The sequence below is a fragment of the Bufo gargarizans genome, chromosome 5 (assembly GCF_014858855.1).
Source record: "Bufo gargarizans isolate SCDJY-AF-19 chromosome 5, ASM1485885v1, whole genome shotgun sequence".
NCBI lineage: Eukaryota > Metazoa > Chordata > Amphibia > Anura > Bufonidae > Bufo > Bufo gargarizans.
The window spans coordinates 22,044,953-22,070,808 of NC_058084.1; the positions used below are offsets into that span (position 1 = coordinate 22,044,953).

Here is a 25,856-nt window from a genome sequence, read left to right on the forward strand (position 1 = left end):
CTGCTTCTGGAGAGGTGTGAGCAGCCAGGGAACCCAACGAGTAGATACCTTATGCATGTGAAGATGGTCTTGGATGATTTTTTCCACGGACCCCACACTAATCTAGACATTTAGGGCGAATGGTTACGCAGCGATTTTCCAAAATTGCAACCTCCACCTGCTGGATAGTGTGTTCATTGATAGAGTGGGGTCACCCTGGAATTGGAGCCGTTTCCACCGAAGTCCTACCACATTTGAATTGACGATGCCAGTTCTTGACTACATCATGTGATGGGGAATACTCACCATAAACCTCTTTCTTCTCATCGAATGTCTTTTTTGGTGTACAGCCTTTCAAGTAAAGGAACTTGATGACTGCTCTGTATTCCACATTACAAATGTGCAGTTTCAGCATCCTGTGATAACTAGGAGTGGGTCAGGGGAAATAGTTAATGAATGCCGCAGTTTGCCCTCATTGGCATATAATATTTGGACGCTTGTGCAGAACGAGCCACTGTTTCTTCTGACATTAACAGGTAGGGATGTGCCTCCGTTGAGGCATCATTTTTGGATGTCGGGTCTCAACAAACCACTGTTTTCTTTCCCATAACACTGTTTAAATACCATGTGCCCTGGGTAAAGGGCAATTTTTGGAAGTTTTCTAATATGAAAAGCAGAACACACATCCTCACGCAGCGTGTTTTTAGACACTCTGTTAAGGCTAGGGCTACATGATGACGTGTCGCATGACAATAAGTCGAGCGACACATAGGGCACAACTACACTGCAACACGTGTTGCACGACATTGGTGCAGCATATATGTCATGAAACAATTTTTATAATGATAGGCTGGACTGCGACGCGACAGTTGCAAAAAAATCCATCTTGGATGGATTTTTTTCTGCTGTCGTGCCGCAGTTGCAGCATGTCGCATGTTGCAGTGCGACACCATAGCCTATCATTATAAAAAATATATTTCGCGACACAGGTAGTCGTGTAGCCCTAGCCTAAGACGTCAAACACGCGTTTACCCATAGTTAGGTATACCAATGTCATTCAGTCATGATTTAAAATTGCCGTCATTGCGTTCAAGAGCTTGGTGGGGGAGGGGACGATGAGACAACATATTTTCATAAACAAATCAATTCCTAGAAGACTAGAAGCCATTATACACCAATTTTCAGGGCAATAGAAACAAATTATTTTCATAATTTTGATAAATCGGACACTAAATTTCAGTTTTGCTCATCTTTTATTACTGTACATTAATTCCATGCAGATGGGGGATATCTACAGCAGATCCTAAACCTCATCCACACTGGATTCAGCTCAGTATACAGAAGTTGATGACACTATGGGACATGTCATAATATATTCTGACACCTGATGTTTGAGGCGTCAAAACAAAGGAAAACTCTGTTCCCGGATTATCACTCAGATTTTAAACATTGTGACATTTTAATTGTGTCTTTATTTTGTCATTTTCTATGGGTTATTTCTTCCACGGTGTGCAGCTGGGACAGCAGGCCATCACTTGGAGAAGGTACGAGGTTCGGCACAGATCTCCCCTGCTGCAAGGATTTGATACTTGTTTAGGTTCAGGAATTTTGAGTCCTGACGTTCTGTCCCTGGGGGAAGGGTGAAGGTGAATTTCTGGAGCAGAGAGGTGAAGAACAGGAAGAGTTGCATGGTGGCCAGGTGTTCTCCAGGACAAGCTCGCTTTCCTAGAAGAAAAATACAACTGTTTGTAATAACCAAGTCTCAGCTGTGTGAAAACTATTAGGTCTATACAAGGTTTTTACTCACTGAAGACTGCAAGTGAGAGGGTTTTCCACTCATTGACAGCAAGCAGATGTAAAATGGTGAGAAATGTAATAAAAAGTTGCATATCTTCTTATACAATGATACGTTTTCCATTGCCTGGTCTCACTTCTACACAGGGTAGCTAATAATAATAATAATAATGATTGAATGGTTGGTTACTTGTCACGCTCCTGCTCAGCTTCTTCAATGATCTTTCATGCAGCATGCAGTTTTTGACCGACTTGCAGTGACATCATTTAATGCAGGGGGTGTGGACCTGCTGTGTCATTGAAAAGATTTGACTTTAGCTTACACCTGAGGGCATTATCTAAATGTCCCTCTGGTATTCACCATTTTACCCAATACGGGAACCTGAACTTTGCTGCAGGAGGCCGCCACTAGTCTCTTCAGTTGCTAATGACCCAGGCAAGTCAAGAGACACCAGTGTATGGCACCAAGAGGACAGGCAGAGATCTGGTCAAGCTGAGGTCAAGAATGGCAGAGTTCATGAATTACAGTATATCAAGCAGTAGGTCAGGACAGGTGGCACAGAGTCAATACAGTTAAAAGGCAAAGGTCAGGGCAAGGGAGATAAGAATACACAGAAGCTGAAACGGTCACAGAATGTAGACAAGCTATGGTCCTTATTGCTCAGGCACTGCTTAAAAAGTCATTGCTCATTCCAATATTACCGCACAATGTATAAACAGAGAGGGGCGATTTTTGAACCCTTTTTTTCCATTTTTAAAAAGCATTAAAAAAAAACTAAAATTGCAGTGTTCACCCCTTTCAGTCCTATAGAATTTAGTGTTTTTGCATTTCCGTTTTTTACTCCTGCCTTCTGGATTATTATTTTTTAGGACAGGTTGTCTCCAAATGGAGAGTGGAATTTGAAAAACATTCAGTCACAGTTTTATGGCTCTTGCACACGAGCGTGTCCCTTATGGGGATCATGCTCCATGTGAGAGGAATCAGAGTTCTGGACGTAGGAAGCGTGACAAAGCTGTCACTATGATTCTGTTACAGAAAGGTCAGGCAGAGGCACACAGCATTATCAAGTCCAGAACGCACAGTCCCTCTCTCACACAGAGCACGATTCCCACAGTGGACACGCTCTTGTGAAAGGGCCCCTATGGGTTTTGTTTCATTTTGATGTGTGAAAGACTGTTTAATTTTTTTTTTAAAGCAATGTGTGGATAAGGGATTTTTTTGTCATCCTAGGTAATTATAAGTAATCCTTAGATTTCATCTAAAATACATTGCATTGAATTGCTATAGCAATTCAATGCAGATTTGCCACGTTCTTATGGAGCCCTGCCACCTGCAGGGCTCCATAGGAACTATAGCTCTAAAAGGCCTTGTTTTCTTCAGAAAGGCAAGGGATTTCAAATGCAACCAATGGCTCCTCTGAACACCACACGGGGAAGTCTTCAGGACCCAGTAAGCAGCTTCAGTGAGACCAGGGCTTTTAATATACAACCAATGGTTGCCCTTAATGCCGCACGGGGAAGCCTTTCAGGACCTGGGAGTGTAATGCTCCCAGACTATCTCCCAGAAGAACCAAATGGATCTTGCTTCTTCCTTCAGGACCTTCAAAAAGACCTTTGGTGACGTAACCACGTGGTGAGCGTGGCGACGTCAGCGCAGTTCCTGCTGAATGAAGATAGAAGATTTCCATCTTTATTCAGCAGGACCTGCGCTACAGTCTCCGCACTCACCACGTAGCGAGCTCAATTACGTTACCAAAGGTCCTTTTGCAGGTCCTGAAAGAAGCAAGAAGAGGATGCCGGCTGCGTGATCAATTGGAACAGGCAAGTTAATAATTTTTATTTTTTAACACATCAATCCACAGTTTACCAAGCAGTTTGCATTAAGAATGCTATTATTAAACATAGTTATAAGGGAAAATAACAGTGAATACACTTTAATGGGGTCCAGGGCTGCTTTTATCCCCATCATTTCCTAGCAACCATGTGTGAAAATCTCACTGCATCCGCACTTGCTTGCGATTTTCACGCATCCCCATTTCATTTCTATGGGGCCTGCGTTGCGTGAAAAAACGCAGAATATAGAACATTGTGTGATTTTCACACAACGTACAAGTGATGCGTGAAAATCACCCCTCATCTGAACAGCCCCATTGAAGTGAATGGGTCTGGATTCAGTGCGGGTGCAATGCGTGTGAAAGGGGCCTTACTTTGACACCAGCTGCACCAGGAGGGTCCCTTTAACAACATTTGTTATATTACTGCAATGTGTTGCATTAGCACGCTAAGGGCGAGTTCACTCCATACATGTTTACGTTCTTCTAATCTGTCAGAATAACAAAAAAAAAAAAAAAAAAAACACATCCTGTATTTGAAGCATCCGCTATGCACACTTGGCATCCGTTTTAGCCATTTCTGTCCAAGATCCGTTATTTTAGATGGAAAAAAACGGATGGTGTTCGGCATGCAAAATAACGGATTTCAGACAATTATGGCTAAAACAGATAACAAATGTGCATAACAGATGCTTAAAACACAGGAATTTTTTTTCTTTATTTTTCCGTTCTTATGGATCAGAAGAACCTTAAAAATAAACTGTGATGTGAACTGGCCCTAATCTACTCAAAATCATGGAGGCTACATCTGCATGTGTTTGGCACTTCTCCAGCAGCACCTCAGAGGTCTTTTGTGCTGCCCTGTAGTTTGTCTAGGGTTGCTGAGGAGGTATTTTGTGCAGCCCTGTGGTATTTCTGGAGAAACGGACTGTGCTGAGAGGATATTCATATGATACGTGTTTGGAATTGATGGACAGTTAGACTAGCAGCAAATGAAAACATATAGAAAACGTAATTGAGCCTAGGTGGACAAAGTATAAAACCACTGGAGTTACTTGGTCAATAATCAAACCACCAAGGTTGCAGATGCTTTATTTTGGGTTCTGCAGCAGAGAATACGTTGAGGCAGGGTCACATCAATACTGGGTGGCATGTCCCCTCGCTGCTCTACAGGCTGCCACTCTGGATATTATCCTCCTGTGATATGTCATTCAAAGTCCTTTCCACCAGGATCTATAGCTCAACCAAGGTGTTTGTTGGTTGTACCGAATTGTACTGACATAAGGTGTTCAGTACAATTCATTACAGCCAATGTCAGGCAGGGACACACAGAATTATAGAATTATAATGCCATCAGGATATATGTCATGGGAGCAGTGTTCAGTATGGGACATCACACTCCCACACAGATCACGTTTCCCGCAGTGATCACGCTCGTCTGAAACTGGTTTAAAGGATCTTGGAACTTTGATCACTATATTGTAAAATTGGATTTTTATCTTCGTTCCTTCTAGGTGCTTTTTTTTGTTTTTTGGTAGTGTTTTTAGTGCTGCATTCTGGTTTTGTTTGCCATTGTTGGGAAGTTATTTTGTGCTCCACTGTGGTCTCGGTGTCGCACTTCTGAGGACGTATGTTGTACTGACATGCTTATTTAGGTCTTCTGGGTTGGTATTTCTGTGGCATTTGGGGCCTCTGGAGTGGTTCAGTTTTGTGCTGCACCGAGATATTTGTTGTTTCTGGGGAGCTGTTTTGTGGTGCATTGCATTTGGCACTACAGGGAAAGTAATTTATGTTGCAATCCACTGATGGGGTAGTATTTAGTGCTGCACTGCGGTATTTGGTGCTGTGGGTGAGAACTCTGTGCCGCACTGCGATGACTTATTCTTCTGGGGAGCTGCAATATATATTTTTTTCCATTTAACGTATATGTAGTACATTAGTTTACATGTATTTGCTCATCTACAGGTTATGTTGGCCTTGCAGTAATATTTTATGTCAAATTGAGTTTTACAGTGTACCTAACCTTTCAAAAAACTCTGCTTTAATCAAAAGCCTGGTGTTTACCTGAGGAGTAACCATTTTTGGCCACTATAGCACTGGTATCTGGTATTTTTAATAGATTTCCCCTGTACATTCTAAATATCTAGGTTGAAGATCTGTCGGAAATGGTGGGGGGAGACTGCCATCCACTGCACACACACAAAGTAGAGGAGGAGCTGCTTCTTAATCTTCTCCTACTCACTCAGATGCCCAAGGATCAAGAAGGACATTACAGAGAGTTACTGACCAGTATTGGTTTTGGAGTTAGCACTTATACCGAGATATAAATCTGTTATGTAGCTATGAAGTCTCTGACAGTCCCCTCTTAGTCATGCTGCTGCTCACTCCCCCTTCAAAAGGGCATTAACAAATATATTTAGAAAACACACAGAGTATGGAGGAGGAGACCTGCATATCTCCAGAGCTTCTGCATCTGTAAAGTCCCCTTCACAGATGGTTCCTCAGTCTTCTATTTATTTCTGGTTGCCTTTTTTTGTTTCAGCTCTTACCTACTGAGAAAGGCATACATGCCAACTTTGTGCGGAACTGTCCATCCTCATCCAAGAAATGCCCAGGGTTGAATTCATCTGGAGTCTCCCACTGAGAAGGGTCCATCAGGACGGATGTGAGGAAGGGGATCACAGGTGTTCCCTGATAACAGAAAAGGACATGTTTTATAGGCTTACTCCCAGCACCACCAGCAGCATACATTTGGCTGGAGACACTGCAGTTTAAATTCTATCATTTACAATTAGTTTTCACTGCATTAATACCAGTTTGTTTGTAGAAAGGGACATATAAAATTGTGCCTCTTAATTACCGAAAAAGCAGCTGCAATTTACGGTTAATAATTAAGTACTTGAGCACATTGTGGTATGTCAATACCGGTGTGCACATAGAAGAGGGATGTATAATTGTACCTCAACAGAATACAAAAAACAGCAGTAATTTTGCTACCCTTTATAATTAGACAGATACGTTCATTCTCATTGTACTTGTTTTAATATTAGGTATTTTACATGTACAGTGCCCTGGTGCTTCAAAATGAATCATCTTAACAACTCTAGCTCAAAGGCATAGTATCAGACTCCGAGGTAACATCAGCACCATCCTCCTGTGACTGAGATGATGTGTGAGCCAATGTGCAATTGCCCTACACTTACAGCCAAATATATGCTGCAGATGCTGCTGGAAAGTACGCGTATTGAGCACCTTTTTTTTTTTATTATTTATTTTAATATTTCTATATCTAAAATCCATCAAAACAACAATATCCCTTCCGATTAGGGATTTTTCACATCATATACATCTAAAAATAAATCAAATTAATTGTTGCAGTTATTTCAAACGAATATCCAAACAGTTCTAGGCATCTCTATAACAAATGTATCAGCCCTGCTTGTTCTTCTTTACACCTTGGGCATTGATCTGTTCCTCTCAGCCCCATTCTTTTTTAACGGAGCTGGAGATTGATGCAATCTATGCAATAGAAAGAAATTCTAAGAGAAGCCTTAAAAGAAATTCTCAAAGGGGATCCAATTACATGCTTATTGTAGAAAGTTTGCAAAAGTTTTTTGAGAAAAAAGTGCAATCACACAACATGTGCAGCCCGAATATACGCAGATTTTTAAAAATGAAGCAATTTTGAAATTTGCTACTAAGCCTAGCTGCACACTAGCTTCGAGATCCGGCAGCCTTTTCCCTACTGGAACAGCCTGCTGGACCTCTGCGCACTCTGGCATAGCTGAAGATTTGTAAGGCCTCCTCCGGCCACATTCATACAATATACGCAAACATTATATATGGACTAAGTCCTCACCTACCTATGCAATTGGGCATCTACATTCAGGAGAGCGGACCCTGCATATATAATGTGCTGCTTCTTGTTACCTCTGCTTGAATCAACCAATGAGAGGGGCAACCCACACAGCTATATGTACCACCTAATCGAGGCCGCCTGTGGGAGCCCACACAGCTATATGTACCACCTAATCAAGGCCGCCTGTGGGAGCCCGCACAGCTATATGTACCACCTAATCAAGGGCGCCTGTGGGAGCCGCACAGCTATATGTACCACCTAATAAAGGTCACCTGTGGGAGCCCACACAGCTATATGTACCACCTAATCAAGGCCGCCTGTGGGAGACGCACAGCTATATGTACCACCTAATCAAGGTCGCCTGTGAGAGCCCGCACAGCTATATGTATCACCTAGTCAAGGTCACCTGTGGGAGCCGGCACATCTATATGCATCATCTAATCAAGGTCACCTGTGGGAGCCCGCACAGCTATATGTACCACCTAATCAAGGTCGCCTGTGGGAGCCCACACAGCTATATGTACCACCTAATCAAGGTCACCTGTGGGAGCCCGCACAGCTATATGCATCACCTAGTCAAGGTCACCTGTGGGAGCCGGCACATCTATATGCATCATCTAATCAAGGTCACCTAGGGGAGCCCGCACAGCTATATGTACCACCTAATCAAGGTCACCTGTGGGAGCCCGCACATCTATATGTACCACCTAATCAAGGTCACCTGGGGGAGCCCGCACAGCTATATGTACCACCTAATCAAGGTCACCTGTGGGAGCCCGCACAGCTATATGTTCCACCTAATCAAAGTCACCTGTGGGAGCCCGCACAGCTATATGTTCCACCTAATCGAGGTCACCTGTGGGAGCCGCACAGCTATATGTACCACCTAATCAAGGTCGCCTGTGGGAGCCCGCACAGCTATATGTATCACCTAGTGAAGGTCACCTGTGGGAGCCCGCATAGCTATATGTATCACCTAGTGAAGGTCACCTGTGGGAGCCCGCACATCTATATGCATCATCTAATCAAGGTCACCTGGGGGAGCCCGCACAGCTATATGTACCACCTAAGCAAGGTCACCTGTGGGAGCCGCACAGCTATATGTACCACCTAATCAAGGTCGCCTGTGGGAGCCTGCACAGCTATATGTATCACCTAGTGAAGGTCACCTGTGGGAGCCCGCACAGCTATATGTATCACCTAGTGAAGGTCACCTGTGGGAGCCCGCACATCTATATGCATCATCTAATCAAGGTCACCTGGGGGAGCCCGCACAGCTATATGTACCACCTAATCAAGGTCGCCTGTGGGAGCCCGCACAGCTATATGTACCACCTAATCAAGGCCGTCTGTGGGAGCCCACACAGCTATATGTACCACCTAATCAAGGCCGTCTGTGGGAGCCCGCACAGCTATATGTTCCACCTAATCCAGGTCACCTATGGGAGCCCGCACAGCTATATGTACCACCTAATCAAGGTCACCTATGGGATAGGAATGGCAAATGCGCACAAACTGTATAGGTAGGTTTAGAGCAGGACCTGCCTGACTGAGACCACCTTGGCACAGGTAGAGTTGTATTCATCAAAATATATTAAATGAGAGTCTCAGATTTTATCATATCAGCGTGAGGGCTTAGTCTATATATTATGTTTGCATCTATTGTGTTAAGGCATTATTTTCTTTCATTTTTCTTTTATAAATGTAGCCATGCATTTCCGGCCGGATATAATGACATTAGATTATATTGCTATGAATACTCGGCACTAGAGCAAAATTCATATTTAGAAATTTGTTCACGCTTCGTTTGTTGGTAAAAGCAGAATTGCGTCATGGATTCTGTTACCACGGACCATAAAGCAAGTCTATCCTGATTTATTCCGTCATAATAGAAGTCTATGGCCTGCAAAACAGATCCATCCCGTTTGTGTTATGCAGGGGAGTCTTCTAAAGGCATTCAGTTATGGATTCAGTCATAGAATTGCATTATGGTCCGTGGTAACCTTATCCATAATGCAATTCTGCTTTTACCACCAAACGAAGCGTGAATGAATTTTATAACATGAAATTCGCTCATCTCTAATCGGTACCTTTGGGATGGTGTAACCTCTGAACTTGACTTCTTCAGTGGTGGCGTGGATAAATGCAGTTGGTGCAATGTCGACAACTCTCTGTGTTTCATGGATAACAGCATTTGTAAAGGGCATCTGGGGTTTGTCCCCAATCTCTGGAGGACGCAAGGACTTGGTTACTTCATCTATCTCCTGATGGACTTTAGCTGCGAGACAAAGTTCAGATCATCCAGATGAGTAGTCAGAACCAATAATGGTTTATCATATGGGTGGTTTGGATGGCCACAAGGGGGATAGCCACCTAAAGTGCCCAAATATTTCTTGCACATTGCAGTTCTAGTGTTCCCAATGAATCGCTGCCATGCCTAAAGGACCTGTTGCTGTTGAAGAAGCTGCACAGATATGATCATAGACACTGACTTCTCTGAAAGAAAAAGCACATTATATATTTTTGTCATTAAAGAAAAAAAAAAACTTCAAGATAGTCATAGGGTCGTAGTTTTTACAGGGTCTGAGATCTATACTAATAGTTTTCCAGGCTTTCATTTTTTAATTTAGGCGGTATTGCATCAATTTTCAAATTTGTATGGTTTGTTTTTAAACTATTTGTTTTTGGGTTCTGTTTAGGGGTTTATTTTTTAAGTGGGGCTGGTCTTGTGACTAAGAGCAGGAGGTTTAGGGGCATTAGAAGATCTTCATGCTGGCTTTTGGTCTTTATAGAAAGCACAAATTCAGACCCTTAAATTAATAAAGGATGGAGTTGGAAATAAATGTAAGGTCTGCTCCCCACACACAGTCTTGGGGATCATTCACACAACCATATCCGTTTTTGTGGACCACAAACAGCGGATCCGCAAAGCATGGATACCAAATACGTGCCTTTAGACTTTTGCAGAAAGGAACACCCTTCTCCATAATAGAAATGCCTATTCTTGCCTGCAAATACGGGCAACAATAGGACTTTTTGGGGGGCGCGACAGAAGGGACATACGGATAGAACATGGTGTGCTGGACACATCTCTTGCGGCCCCATTGAAATAAATAGGTCTGCAGTCAATCTGCAAATGGCATGACCTGCTTCTATAGACTCAGAAGCTTCCATGTTCCCCACAGCCTCCTGACAGTAAGGAGCACCTCCAAATGCAGCTGCTCTTCAGGCCTAAGCCCTGGGAGGCCTTAGATTCTCCCTACCGAGCCGCAGAATCTCTCCTGACTCACTCATGTTCCACGGCACACTGATCTATTTCTTGCCAGGCAGCTTTGTGTATTAAAGGGTTTTCAAGATTAAAAAAAAAACTAAAGTTAACAAAATGGAATTTGATCCAAATTTCTGAAAAAAATTAATTCACTAGGAATCCGAATTTCCTTGCGTTTCGTGGTAAAGAATCTTATTTTTTTTTCTAAAATGGCTGCTGCACATGTTGGTCTACTTTCACATTAACGTTGGCACCTGTGTTTCGTCATCATCCGAGACGTGCTGTGGTGGTCCTCCCATGTACTCATCTTGAAAGATAAGTGGTTGGGCATCGGTGCACTCAATCTCTTCCACTTCCGGGGCAGGGCTAGGTGGATGGCCTTGGGAAACCCTGCTAACAGAGTCATCAAAAAGCAGAAGAGACTGCTGCATGACTTGGGGCTCAGACTGCTTGCCTGATTTGCAAGGGGGTGAGGTGAAAGACTGATGGACATCGGCTGCAGGTGACAAATATGGTCTTTCAGTAGCAGACTGGGTGGGAGACAATGTGAAGAAGGAATTGGATCCACTGTCAGCAACCCAATCTACTATCGCCTGTACTTGTTCTGGCCTCACCATTAGTATAGCCGCATTAGGCCCGACCAAATACCGCTGCAGGTTCTGTCGCCTACTCGCACCTGGGGAAGGGGTTTCACTTGTGCGTGTAGCTGGCACAGATCGACCACGTCCTCTCCCTGCAACAGGAGCTCCACCAGCAGCACCACGGCCGGGGCCACGTCCCTTATTTGACGCTCTCCTCATATTTCTCAAATTTAGGATCTTGCCCTAAATGGGTGTTTTATTAATAGTAGAATAGAACCACAGTATGTAAAAGGGTGCATCTCACATGCCCTGATCCAGACTAGGCCTCGATTAAAGATTTGTGCCCAAAATGGCTGTATTTCAAATAACTGAATAGAACCACAGTATGCAAAGGCTCACAATGACATATGCAGAAAAGGCTGCAAAATAAACTTTTTTGCCCAAAACGGGTGTTTGTTTAATAACTGAATATGACAGCAGTATATAACCCTTGAATTTCACACATGCTGAGGCTGCAAAGGCTGTAAAATTGGGTATTTTGGCAAAAAAGTGTGTTTTTAAAAAAACTGAAAATATGAGATATGGCTGTATTTGTAGCTTAATTGCACACTAGCTAATCCTGCAAATGCACCAGATGTTGTATATTGCCCCCCCCCCAAAAAAAGGGTGATTTTTGAAAACCAGATTATTACTGCAGTATTTCAAGCTTGGATTTGAATGTCACAAGTTCAGATGCAGTGCTGGTGCACTGAGCTTGCATGAAATGACCGCCGCCGCCGCCACCCACCTAACAGACGGATAAAAGTTCTTTTTTTTCTGTCACTGGGCTCAGGGCATGGGAACAACCTGTTTGTACTAACATTAGCCCATGTGTGCTGCCAGAAGTCCTCTCCAGCCGCATTCACTATAATGGGGATGGGCCAGAGATCCTGCCGCAGCACAACAAACAGACCAAGAGGCGGCTGGACAAAAACTGCAGCATGAGGCAGAGGCACATGAGCATCACAGCATGCATTACTAGTGGTACATGAGCATCACAGCATGCATTACTAGTGGTACATGAGCATCACAGCATGCATTACTAGTGGTACATGAGCACGACAGAATACATTACTAGTGGTACATGAGCATGACTGCATGCATTACTAGTGGAACATGAGCAGGACAGCATGCATTACTAGTGGTACTTGAGCGTGACAGCATACATTACTAGTGACCTCCACAGTGTCCGCCCCTTTAACAGTGACCTTCACAATGACCGCCCCATTAATAGTGACCTTCACAGTGCCCGCCCCTTTAAGCAGTAAAGAAAAATGGCTGGGTTGTTATGGAAACCTGGAGTAAAACTGTGATTATGGCAGTTGGGATTTGAAGAGAAAGATTTGCAGGCTTGTATTGGCTAATGTGGGGGTCATTTTTGGGGAATATCTCAGAAACGGTAAGAGCCGAGACCCGGTCTAAAACCTTCCAAACACCTGATGTACCTGTGTGCCAAATGTGGTGAAGATCGATAAAGTCGTTTGGTCGCGCATAAAGAACAGACAGACGTCTAGACAGACAGATTTTTAAATATATAAGAGACTAGCAGTAGGACCTGGCTTCGCACAGGTATATTTCATCTATTTAATTTAAAGTTTCTATGTGTCATTAAAGAAATAGCGACAGTTTCCCCCATAACAGTGACCTTGACAGTGCCCGACCCCTTTAATAGTGACTTTGACAGTGCCCGGCCCCTTTATCAGTGACTTTGACAGTGCCCGGCCCCTTTATCAGTGACTTTGACAGTGCCCGGCCCCTTTATCAGTGACTTTGACAGTGCCCGGCCCCTTTATCAGTGACTTTGACAGTGCCCGGCCCCTTTATCAGTGACTTTGACAGTGATCGCCCCTTTATCAGTGACTTTCACAGTGATCGCCCCTTTATCAGTGACTTTCACAGTGATCGCCCCTTTATCAGTGACTTTCACAGTGATCGCCCCTTTATCAGTGACTTTCACAGTGATCGCCCCTTTATCAGTGACTTTCACAGTGATCGCCCCTTTATCAGTGACTTTCACAGTGATTGCCCCTTTATCAGTGACCTCCACATTGCCCAGCCCTTTAAGGAGTAAAGAAAAATGGCTGGGTTGTTATGGGAACCTGGAGTAAAACTGTGTTTATAGCAGTTGGAATTTGAAGAGAAAGACTTGCAGGCTTATATTGGGGGGGGGGGGCTAATTTTTGGGGAATCTCTCAGGAACGGTGCGTCCTAGAGAGCTGGTCTAAAACCTTCCTGGACACCTGATGTACCTGTGTGCCAAATTTAGTGAAGATCGGTCCAGTCGTTTCGTCGCGTATAAAGAACGTCTAGACAGACAGACCAACTCTATTTTATATATACGTAGGTTCCAAGTGGAGCTTCAACATGCTACAAGAAGAAATTGGAGTGACAAAACATTTTTTGAGCATTCAATTTAATGAAAACAACGAATATTGAAACAGGCTGTTTTTCAGCTCTTCAAAAGTTTCAGACCACACCTCCCAAAACAGAAATCCAACTTCCAAACATGACCTCAGTAATGAGTAGCTCCGCCGTTATTGTTTCGGCATGCTTGATACAAGCGTTTCCATGAGGTGAGTGGGAACATTTCTCCAAGTGGTGAAGACGGCCGCACGAAGGCCATCTACTGTCTGGAACTGTTGTCCATTTTTGTAAACTTCCCTTGCCATCCATCCCCAAAGGTTCTCAATTGGATTTAGATCAGGGGAACACACAGGATGGGCCAAAAGAGTGACGTTATTCTCCTGGAAGAAGACCCTTGTCCTGCGGGCATTGTGTACTGTAGCATTGTCCTGTTGAAAAAGCCAGTTGTTACCACACAGACAAGGGGCCCTCAGTCATGAGGAATACTCTCTGCAACATCTGGACATAGCCAGCGGCCGTTTGACGCCCCTGCACTTCCTGAAGCTCCATTGTTCCACTGAAGGAAAAAGCACCCCAGACCATTATGGCGCCCCCTCCACTGTGGCGCGTAGAAAACATCAGGTGGGATCTGCTTGTGATGCCAGTAATGGTGGAAACCATCAGGACCATCAAGGTTACATTTTTTTCTCAGACAATAAAACTTTCTTCCACCTTTGAATGTCCCATGTTTGGTGCTGTCTTGCAAAGTCCAAACGAGCAGTTCTGTGGCGTTCAAGGAGACGAGGTCTTTGAAGCCCTTCAGTCTCAGATGCCGTCTGATGGTTATGGGGCTGCAGTCAGCACTAGTAAGAGCCTTAATTTGGGTCAAGGATAGTCCAGTGTCTTGACGAACAGCCAATTGGATCCACCGGCTCAACGCTGATGAAATTTTTTGGGTCTTCCACTTTACTTTTTTTGTTCCATAACCCTCAGGATCATTTAAGAATTTAAGAAATTGTGGACTGGAAGCATTATCTTCAGCAATCCAACTGACCAACTGTTCGCACTGGTCCAACTTGGACAGTGTTGTCCTGTGCCGCCCAACTAAGTTGGACATGAAGCTGGGTACAGTGGATGTTTTTTTTTTTTTGCTGGTGCACTGGCAGCAGGCACAGTGACAGTGCGCCAAGGGCCACGGCCTCTGCCTGTACAATCAGCATCACACTCACTTCCCCGTCCCTTAGTGCTCGCCTACTTCATATTATTGGTTTTGTCACTAGATGTGGCGCAGATTGTTTTACAGTCCGCTAAAAACACCAGTTTTCTGATGCAGGACAGTATATGTCACAGAAACACAGAATATGGACACGAGATTAGGCCCTGATTATTGGAATCTGCGGTACAGACACGGTTTTCTGATGTAGTTTATATTTATATTTTCCCCTATATCTGGGCCTGACAACCACACAAGGTATTGAAGCGGAGATCACACAATTCACGGATTACACCGTTTACAGCAAAAATGTGGATTGAGAAAAATATATATATTAGTTTCACTAATATTTTCCCTATCTCTGCCCCTGACACACAGAAGGTATTTCTGCACAGATGTCACAAGTCACTGCAGACACCTTCTATATAGCAAAATAATCGCTATTTCGAAAGGAATATAAAAAGTAGAGTACAACTTTGAACAATTAAATTGCTGCCACCACACACAATAGTCCTTTAAAAGGACTTGTGGGTCTTTGAAATGTTTTAAAACGGAATAAATTGCGATCTCAATTTTCCCTACACTGTCTGTCCCTTCTCAAGCATAGCTCTCCCTGACTCGCAATGAGCCGAACCCGCGTCATCGGGCGATATATAGCAGCCGTGAAACGTGCGGGGAGGACACTCTAACATGGTTCTCAAGCACATGTGGTACTCGGCCGAGTTCCTCCATGTTACCGAGCATAGTGATGTTCGATCCAAACAACTATTCGGCCGAGCATGCTCGCTCATCACTAATGTATTGTGTTTTGGAGTTGTAGTATCTTGGGGTCCTCTGGGATCTATTTTTTCCTAGTTCTTCTGTACCGACTGCCACCTCTTCTTGTGCGTCATCTTCTAGAGATAGATTCTGGTTCTCTGGTTATAAAAAGAGCCTGAAGTTGATGCTGTATCACTCTTTGTCTTCGTTTTCATGTTCCGGTTAGTGTCCTTCATGGTATTTGGGGTCTTTCTGCACTCTCAGTTATGCGTGTAGATTCTCATGTATGGATATTCCGTTTAAATACTCTAAAACCAAATAGCTTGAACGTGGATTTCAGGGTTATGGTGGGAAGTCCCTGACATTTTGATCCCGTTAGAAATCTCCAACATCTTACTATTAGAGCTAGTGAATAAGTGCATGAATATATGCTAAAAAATTTTTTGTATATTATGGTGATTATTTTTATATTTTTGTAGCACTGATGATTCTTATCATGGAAGATAGATGTCCTGGTTTGTAACGTCAACTTTTAAAAGTGTATATCAATTTGGATAGTTAGGGGCACATATTATAAATTATGTTTTATTATATGCCTGTGAGGGGTTGGTGGGTTAGTGAGAAAATCTATATATAAAGTGTTGTTTAATAAAGCCTGTGAGGGGCTAAAAAAAAAAAGGTTGGATGCTGGTGCCGATCTCGTTCCGTTCCGCTATAATGTGTTTTACATTGGTGAGTGCGATGAGAACTTGATTGGTAGTTGCCAAACAGTGTATATTTTATTGCTGAAATGGCATAGTATTGTGATTAGAGTTGAGCGAACACCTGGATGTTCGGGTTCGAGAAGTTCGGCCGAACATCCCGGAAATGTTCGGGTTCGGGATCCGAACCCGATCCGAACTTCGTCCCGAACCCGAACCCCATTGAAGTCAATGGGGACCCGAACTTTTCGGCACTAAAAAGGCTGTAAAACAGCCCAGGAAAGAGCTAGAGGGCTGCAAAAGGCAGCAACATGTAGGTAAATCCCCTGCAAACAAATGTGGATAGGGAAATGAATTAAATTAAAAATTAAATAAATAAAAATTAACCAAAATCAATTGGAGAGAGGTTCCATAGCAGAGAATCTGGCTTCCCGTCACCCACCACTGGAACAGTCCATTCTCAGATATTTAGGCCCCGGCACCCAGGCAGAGGAGAGAGGTCCCGTAACAGACAATCTGGCTTCATGTCAGCAGAGAATTAGTCTGCATGTCATAGCAGAGAATGAGGCTTCACGTCAGCCACCACTGCAACAGTCCATTGGCATATATTTAGGCCCAGCACCCAGGCAGAGGAGGGAGGTCCCGTAACAGAGAATCTGTCTTCATGTCAGCAGAGAATTAGTCTGCATGTCATAGCAGAGAATGAGGCTTCACGTCAGCCACCACTGCAACAGTCCATTGGCATATATTTAGGCCCAGCACACACACAGGCAGAGGAGAGAGGTCCCGTAACAGAGAATCTGGCTTCATGTCAGCAGAGAATCAGTCTGCATGTCATAGCAGAGAATGAGGCTTCACGTCAGCCACCACTGCAACAGTCCATTGGCATATATTTAGGCCCAGCACACACACAGGCAGAGGAGAGAGGTCCCGTAACAGACAATCTGGCTTCATGTCAGCAGAGAATTAGTCTGCATGTCATAGCAGAGAATGAGGCTTCACGTCAGCCACCACTGCAACAGTCCATTGGCATATATTTAGGCCTAGCACACAGGCAGAGCAGAGAGGTCCCGTAACAGAGAATCTGGCTTCATGTCAGCAGAGAATCAGTCTGCATGTCATAGCAGAGAATGAGGCTTCACGTCAGCCACCACTGCAACAGTCCATTGGCATATATTTAGGCCCAGCACACACACAGGCAGAGGAGAGAGGTCCCGTAACAGAGGATCTGGCTTCATGTCAGCAGAGAATCAGTCTGCATGTCATAGCAGAGAATCAGGCTTCACGTCAGCCACCACTGCAACAGTCCATTGTCATAAATTTAGGCCCAGCACCCAGGCAGAGGAGAGAGGTCCCGTAACAGACAATCTGGCTTCATGTCAGCAGAGAATTCGTCTGCATGTCATAGCAGAGAATGAGGCTTCACGTCAGCCACCACTGCAACAGTCCATTGGCATATATTTAGGCCTAGCACACAGGCAGAGGAGAGAGGTCCCGTAACAGACAATCTGGCTTCATGTCAGCAGAGAATCAGTCTGCATGTCATAGCAGAGAATGAGGCTTCACGTCACCCACCACTGCAACAGTCCATTGGCATATATTTAGGCCTAGCACACAGGCAGAGCAGAGAGGTCCCGTAACAGACAATCTGGCTTCATGACAGCAGAGAATCAGTCTGCATGTCATAGCAGAGAATGAGGCTTCACGTCACCCACCACTGCAACAGTCCATTGGCATATATTTAGGCCTAGCACACAGGCAGAGCAGAGAGGTCCCGTAACAGACGATCTGGCTTCATGTCAGCAGAGAATCAGTCTGCATGTCATAGCAGAGAATGAGGCTTCACGTCAGCCACCACTGCAACAGTCCATTGGCATATATTTAGGCCCAGCACCCAGGCAGAGGAGGGAGGTCCCGTAACAGAGAATCTGTCTTCATGTCAGCAGAGAATTAGTCTGCATGTCATAGCAGAGAATGAGGCTTCACGTCAGCCACCACTGCAACAGTCCATTGGCATATATTTAGGCCCAGCACACACACAGGCAGAGGAGAGAGGTCCCGTAACAGAGAATCTGTCTTCATGTCAGCAGAGAATTAGTCTGCATGTCATAGCAGAGAATCAGGCTTCACGTCACCCACCACTGCAACAGTCCATTGGCATATATTTAGGCCCAGCACCCAGGCAGAGGAGAGAGGTCCCGTAACAGAATCTGTCTTCATGTCAGCAGAGAATTAGTCTGCATGTCATAGCAGAGAATGAGGCTTCACGTCAGCCACCACTGCAACAGTCCATTGGCATATATTTAGGCCCAGCACACACACAGGCAGAGGAGAGAGGTCCCGTAACAGAGGATCTGGCTTCATGTCAGCAGAGAATCAGTCTGCATGTCATAGCAGAGAATCAGGCTTCACGTCAGCCACCACTGCAACAGTCCATTGGCATATATTTAGGCCTAGCACACAGGCAGAGGAGAGAGGTCCCGTAACAGACAATCTGGCTTCATGTCAGCAGAGAATCAGTCTGCATGTCATAGCAGAGAATGAGGCTTCACGTCAGCCACCACTGCAACAGTCCATTGTCATAAATTTAGGCCCAGCACCCAGGCAGAGGAGAGAGGTCCCGTAACAGACAATCTGGCTTCATGTCAGCAGAGAATTAGTCTGCATGTCATAGCAGAGAATCAGGCTTCATGTCAGCCACCACTGCAACAGTCCATTGGCATATATTTAGGCCTAGCACACAGGCAGAGGAGAGGTTCATTCAACTTTGGGTAGCATCGCAATATAATGGTAAAATGAAAATAAAAATAGGATTGAATGAGGAAGTGCCCTGGAGTCCAATAATATATGGTTATGGGGAGGTAGTTAATGTCTAATCTGGACAAGGGACGGACAGGTCCTGTGGGATCCATGCCTGGTTCATTTTTATGAACGTCAGCTTGTCCACATTGGCTGTAGACAGGCGGCTGCGTTTGTCTGTAATGACGCCCCCTGCCGTGCTGAATACACGTTCAGACAAAACGCTGGCTGCCGGGCAGGCCAGCACCTCCAAGGCATAAAAGGCTAGCTCTGGCCACGTGGACAATTTAGAGACCCAGAAGTTGAATGGGGCCGAACCATCAGTCAGTACGTGGAGGGGTGTGCACACGTACTGTTCCACCATGTTAGTGAAATGTTGCCTCCTGCTAACACGTTGCGTATCAGGTGGTGGTGCAGTTAGCTGTGGCGTGTTGACAAAAGTTTTCCACATCTCTGCCATGCTAACCCTGCCCTCAGAGGAGCTGGCCGTGACACAGCTGCCTTGGCGACCTCTTGCTCCTCCTCTGCCTTGGCCTTGGGCTTCCACTTGTTCCCCTGTGACATTTGGGAATGCTCTCAGTAGCGCGTCTACCAACGTGCGCTTGTACTCGCGCATCTTCCTATCACGCTCCAGTGCAGGAAGTAAGGTGGGCACATTGTCTTTGTAGCGTGGATCCAGCAGGGTGGCAACCCAGTAGTCCGCACAGGTTAAAATGTGGGCAACTCTGCTGTCGTTGCGCAGGCACTGCAGCATGTAGTCGCTCATGTGTGCCAGGCTGCCCAGGGATAAGGACAAGCTGTCCTCTGTGGGAGGCGTATCGTCATCGTCCTGCCTTTCCCCCCAGCCACGCACCAGTGATGGACCCGAGCTGCGTTGGGTGCCACCCCGCTGTGACCATGCTTCATCCTCATCCTCCTCCACCTCCTCCTCATCCTCGTCCTCCTCGTCCTCCAGTAGTGGGCCCTGGCTGGCCACATTTGTACCTGGCCTCTGCTGTTGCCAAAAACCTCCCTCTGAGTCACTTCGAAGAGACTGGCCTGAAAGTGCTAAAAATGACCCCTCTTCCTCCTCCTCCTCCTCCTCCTCCTGGGCCACCTCCTCTTCCATCATCGCCCTAAGTGTTTTCTCAAGGAGACATAGAAGTGGTATTGTAACGCTGATAACGGTGTCATCGCCACTGGCCATGTTGGTGGAGTACTCGAAACAGCGCAACAGGGCACACAGGTCTCGCATGGAGGCCCAGTCATTGGTGGTGAAGTGGTGCTGTTCTGTAGTGCGACTGACCCGTGCGTGCTGCAGCTGAAACTCCACTATGGCCTGCTGCTGCTCGCACAGTCTGTCCAGCATGTGCAAGGTGGAGTTCCACCTGGTGGGCACGTCGCATATGAGGCGGTGAGCGGGAAGGCCGAAGTTACGCTGTAGCGCAGACAGGCGAGCAGCAGCAGGATGTGAACGCCGGAAGCGCGAACAGACGGCCCGCACTTTATGCAGCAGCTCTGACATGTCGGGGTAGTTGTGAATGAACTTCTGCACCACCAAATTCAGCACATGCGCCAAGCAAGGGATGTGCGTCAAATTGGCTAGTCCCAGAGCTGCAACGAGATTTCGCCCATTATCACACAACACCAGGCCGGGCTTGAGGCTCACCGGCAGCAACCACTCGTCGGTCTGTTGTTCTATACCCCGCCACAACTCCTGTGCGGTGTGGGGCCTGTCCCCCAAACATATGAGTTTTAGAATGGCCTGCTGACGTTTACCCCGGGCTGTGCTGAAGTTGGTGGTGAAGGTGTGTGGCTGACTGGATGAGCAGGTGGAAGAAGAGGAGGAGGAAGCCGAGAAGGAGGAGGTGGCAACAGGAGGCAAAGAATGTTGCCCTGCGATCCTTGGCGGCGGAAGGACGTGCGCCAAACAGCTCTCCGCCTGGGGCCCAGCTGCCACTACATTTACCCAGTGTGCAGTTAGGGAGATATAGCGTCCCTGGCCGTGCTTACTGGTCCACGTATCTGTGGTTAGGTGGACCTTGCCACAGATGGCGTTGCGCAGTGCACACTTGATTTTATCGGATACTTGGTTGTGCAGGGAAGGCACGGCTCTCTTGGAGAAGTAGTGCCGGCTGGGAACAACATACTGTGGGACAGCAAGCGACATGAGCTGTTTGAAGCTGTCTGTGTCCACCAGCCTAAATGACAGCATTTCATAGGCCAGTAGTTTAGAAATGCTGGCATTCAGGGCCAGGGATCGAGGGTGGCTAGGTGGGAATTTACGCTTTCTATCAAATGTTTGTGAGATGGAGAGCTGAACGCTGGCGTGTGACATGGTTGAGACGCTTGGTGACGGAGGTGGTGGTGGTGGTGTTGGTGGTACATCCCCTGTTTGCTGGGCGGCAGGTGCCAACGTTCCTCCAGAGGCGGAGGAAGAGGCCGAGGCGGCAGCAGCAGAATAGGCCGAAGCGGCAGCAGCAGAAGAGGTAGCAGGGGGAGCCTGAGTGACTTCCTTGGTTTTAAGGTGTTTACTCCACTGCAGTTCATGCTTTGCATGCAGGTGCCTGGTCATGCAGGTTGTGCTCAGGTTCAGAACGTTAATGCCTCGCTTCAGGCTCTGATGGCACAGCGTGCAAACCACTCGGGTCTTGTCGACAGCACATTGTTTGAAGAAGTGCCATGCCAGGGAACTCCTTGAAGCTGCCTTTGGGGTGCTCGGTCCCAGATGGCGGCGGTCAGTAGCAGGCGGAGTCTCTTGGCGGCGGGTGTTCTGCTTTTGCCCACTGCTCCCTCTTTTGCTACGCTGTTGGCTCGGTCTCACCACTGCCTCTTCCTCCGAACTGTGAAAGTCAGTGGCACGACCTTCATTCCATGTGGGGTCTAGGACCTCATCGTCCCCTGCATCGTCTTCCACCCAGTCTTGATCCCTGACCTCCTGTTCAGTCTGCACACTGCAGAAAGACGCAGCAGTTGGCACCTGTGTTTCGTCATCATCAGAGACATGCTGAGGTGGTATTCCCATGTCCTCATCATCAGGAAACATAAGTGGTTGTGCGTCAGTGCATTCTATGTCTTTCACCGCTGGGGAAGGGCTAGGTGGATGCCCTTGGGAAACCCTGCCAGCGGAGTCTTCAAACAGCATAAGAGACTGCTGCATAACTTGAGGCTGAGACAGTTTCCCTGGTATGCATGGGGGTGATGTGACAGACTGATGGGGTTGGTTTTCAGGCGCCATCTGTGCGCTTTCTGCAGAAGACTGGGTGGGAGATAATGTGAACGTGCTGGATCCACTGTCGGCCACCCAATTGACTAATGCCTGTACCTGCTCAGGCCTTACCATCCTTAGAACGGCATTGGGCCCCACCATATATCGCTGTAAATTCTGGCGGCTACTGGGACCTGAGGTAGTTGGTACACTAGGACGTGTGGATGTGGCAGAACGGCCACGTCCTCTCCCAGCACCAGAGGGTCCACTAACACCACCACGACCATGTCCACGTCCGCGTCCCTTACTAGATGTTTTTCTCATTGTTATGGTTCACCACAACAACAAATATATTATTTGGCCCAATGTATTGTATTCAAATTCAGCGGGATATAAATTTGAGGCCTAGTATTTAGGCGCTGGGTGACCGGTATGGATTTAGTGACAGAATTAGACTTGGAAATGCACAGAAGCGTGTGTGTGAAGTTATTCTGAATGACCCTATGTGCACCTTCAATATGATCTACCCTTTTAGGGATAGATTTCAAATAGCTCTGATATAGCAGAAACGACTAAATTATGAAATTGCTAAATTGGGAATTGTATTTCAACCCAGAACAAAAAATGTGCTTTGACGGACACTAAATAACTTTCCCAGCCACAACAGGACAGCGGTAACGAGAGATTTAGCGGGATATAAATTTGAGGCCTAGTATTTAGGCGCTGGGTGACAGGTATGGGTTTAGTGACAGAATTAGATTTGGAAATGCACAGTAGCGGGTGTGTGAAGTTATTCTGAATGACCCTATGTGCACCTTGAATATTATATACCCTTTTAGGGATAGATTTCAAATAGCTCTGATATAGCAGAAACCACTAAATTATGAAATTGCTAAATTGGGAATTGTATTTCAACCCAGAACAAGAAATGTGCTTGAACGGACACTAAATAACTCGCCCAGCTACAGCACTAGGGACAGATTTAGCTGGATATAAATTTGAGGCCTAGTATTTAGGCGCTGGGTGACCGGTATGGATTTAGTGACAGAATTAGACTTGGAAATGCACAGAAGCGTGTGTGTGAAGTTATTCTGAATGACCCTATGTGCACCTTGAATATTATATACCCTTTTAGGGATAGATTTCAAATAGCTCTGATATAGCAGAAACCACTAAATTATGAAATTGCTAAATTGGGAATTGTATTTCAACCCAGAACAAGAAATGTGCTTGAACGGACACTAAATAACTCGCCCAGCTACAGCACTAAGGACAGATTTAGCGGGATATAAATTTGAGGCCTAGTATTTAGGCGCTGGGTGACAGGTATGGGTTTAGTGCCAGAATTAGACTTGGAAATACACAGTAGCGGGTGTGTGTGAAGTTATTCTGAATGACCCAATGTGCACCTTGAATATTATATACCCTTTTAGGGATAGATTTCAAATAGCTCTGATATAGCAGAAACCACTAAATTATGAAATTGCTAAATTGGGAATTGTATTTCAACCCAGAACAAGAAATGTGCTTGAACGGACACTAAATAACTCGCCCAGCTACAGCACTAGGGACAGATTTAGCGGGATATAAATTTGAGGCCTAGTATTTAGGCGCTGGGTGACAGGTATGGGTTTAGTGCCAGAATTAGACTTGGAAATACACAGTAGCGGGTGTGTGTGAAGTTATTCTGAATGACCCAATGTGCACCTTGAATATTATATACCCTTTTAGGGATAGATTTCAAATAGCTCTGATATAGCAGAAACCACTAAATTATGAAATTGCTAAATTGGGAATTGTATTTCAACCCAGAACAAGAAATGTGCTTGAACGGACACTAAATAACTCGCCCAGCTACAGCACTAAGGACAGATTTAGCTGGATATAAATTTGAGGCCTAGTATTTAGGCGCTGCGTGACAGGTATGGGTTTAGTGACAGAATTAGACTTGGAAATACACAGTAGCGGGTGTGTGTGAAGTTATTCTGAATGACCCAATGTGCACCTTGAATATTATATACCCTTTTAGGGATAGATTTCAAATAGCTCTGATATAGCAGAAACCACTAAATTATGAATTTGCTAAATTGGGAATTGTATTTCAACCCAGAACAAGAAATGTGCTTGAACGGACACTAAATAACTCGCCCAGCTACAGCACTAGGGACAGATTTAGCTGGATATAAATTTGAGGCCTAGTATTTAGGCGCTGGGTGACCGGTATGGATTTAGTGACAGAATTAGACTGGGATATGGCCAAAAAATAAACAGACTATTGCTGGTTAAATGCACTTGGTGTGACAGCTTCACCCTGATGTAGGCTTTAGCCAAAAAACAACCACACCATTGAGGGTTAAATGCACTTGGTGACAGGCGCAGCTTGCCCCTGATTTAGTATATGGCCAAAAAATGAACAGACTATTGCTGGTTAAATGCACTTGGTGTGACAGCTTCACCCTGATGTAGGCTTTAGCCAAAAAACAACCACACCATTGAGGGTTAAATGCACTTGGTGACAGGCGCAGCTTGCCCCTGATTTTGTATATGGCCAAAAAATGAACAGACTATTGCTGGTTAAATGCACTTGGTGTGACAGCTTCACCCTGATGTAGGCTTTAGCCAAAAAACAACCACACCATTGAGGGTTAAATGCACTTGGTCGCAGCTTGTGCTGGCGCACCACAAGACACAAAATGGCCGCCGATCACCCCAGAAAAATGTGACTGACAAACGGTCTGTGCAGCCTAAAAACAGTGAGCAATTGAGGATCAGCAGCTCAATGATCCACAGCTGCAGATCGATCAGTTAATCAAGTCCTTTGGAGGAGTTAATCTGCCTAATCTCGCCCTACTGTCGCAGCCGCAACCTCTCCCTACGCTAATCAGAGCAGAGTGACGGGCGGCGCTATGTGACTCCAGCTTAAATAGAGGCTGGGTCACATGGTTCTCTGGCCAATCACAGCCATGCCAATAGTAGGCATGGCTGTGATGGCCTCTTGGGGCAAGTAGTATGACGCTTGTTGATTGGCTGCTTTGCAGCCTTTCAAAAAGCGCCAAGAAAGCGTCACAAAAGCGCGAAGAAAGCGACGAACACCGAACCCGAACCCGGACTTTTACGAAAATGTCCGGGTTCGGGTCCGTGTCACGGACACCCCAAAATTCGGTACGAACCCGAACTATACAGTTCGAGTTCGCTCATCCCTAATTGTGATGTACGATCGGTAAATAGTATTGCCCATCTCCTTACCCACAAACAAGATGGTGTCTGTGAAGAGTAAGATGTGCGGCAATAAGAGCTTGAGCATGTGCGGTGGAGGATGCATGACACCGAGGCCTAGGCATAGTTCTCCTGTGCCGACTCCATGATGTAAAACACCACCAGGGCTTCTCCTTCTTTTCTATTAGGATGTATAGCCAAGTATGCGTTTAATGTTTTTAACTAAAAACATCATGCACTTTATGGGTTTAGAAAATGTATCATGTATAGCGCGTTTGCACAGTAT

At 45.6% G+C, this 25,856-nt stretch overlaps 1 protein-coding gene across 2 annotated transcripts in view; it reads right to left on the reverse strand.

The window, feature by feature from the left end:
• Positions 1-1,213: 1,213 nt before the first annotated feature.
• The window catches only part of LOC122939155 (cytochrome P450 2C39-like), a 222,289-nt gene continuing 197,646 nt past the window's right edge, over positions 1,214-25,856 (reverse strand). For both annotated transcript variants that reach the window (XM_044295155.1, XM_044295153.1), the window contains exons 8-10: positions 9,555-9,742; positions 6,155-6,296; positions 1,214-1,704 (exon numbers count right to left, since the gene is read on the reverse strand). In XM_044295155.1, the coding sequence (XP_044151090.1) occupies positions 1,511-1,704; positions 6,155-6,296; positions 9,555-9,742 (524 nt within the window). In that variant the 3' untranslated portion in view covers positions 1,214-1,510. The remainder of the gene's footprint in view (positions 1,705-6,154; positions 6,297-9,554; positions 9,743-25,856) is intronic.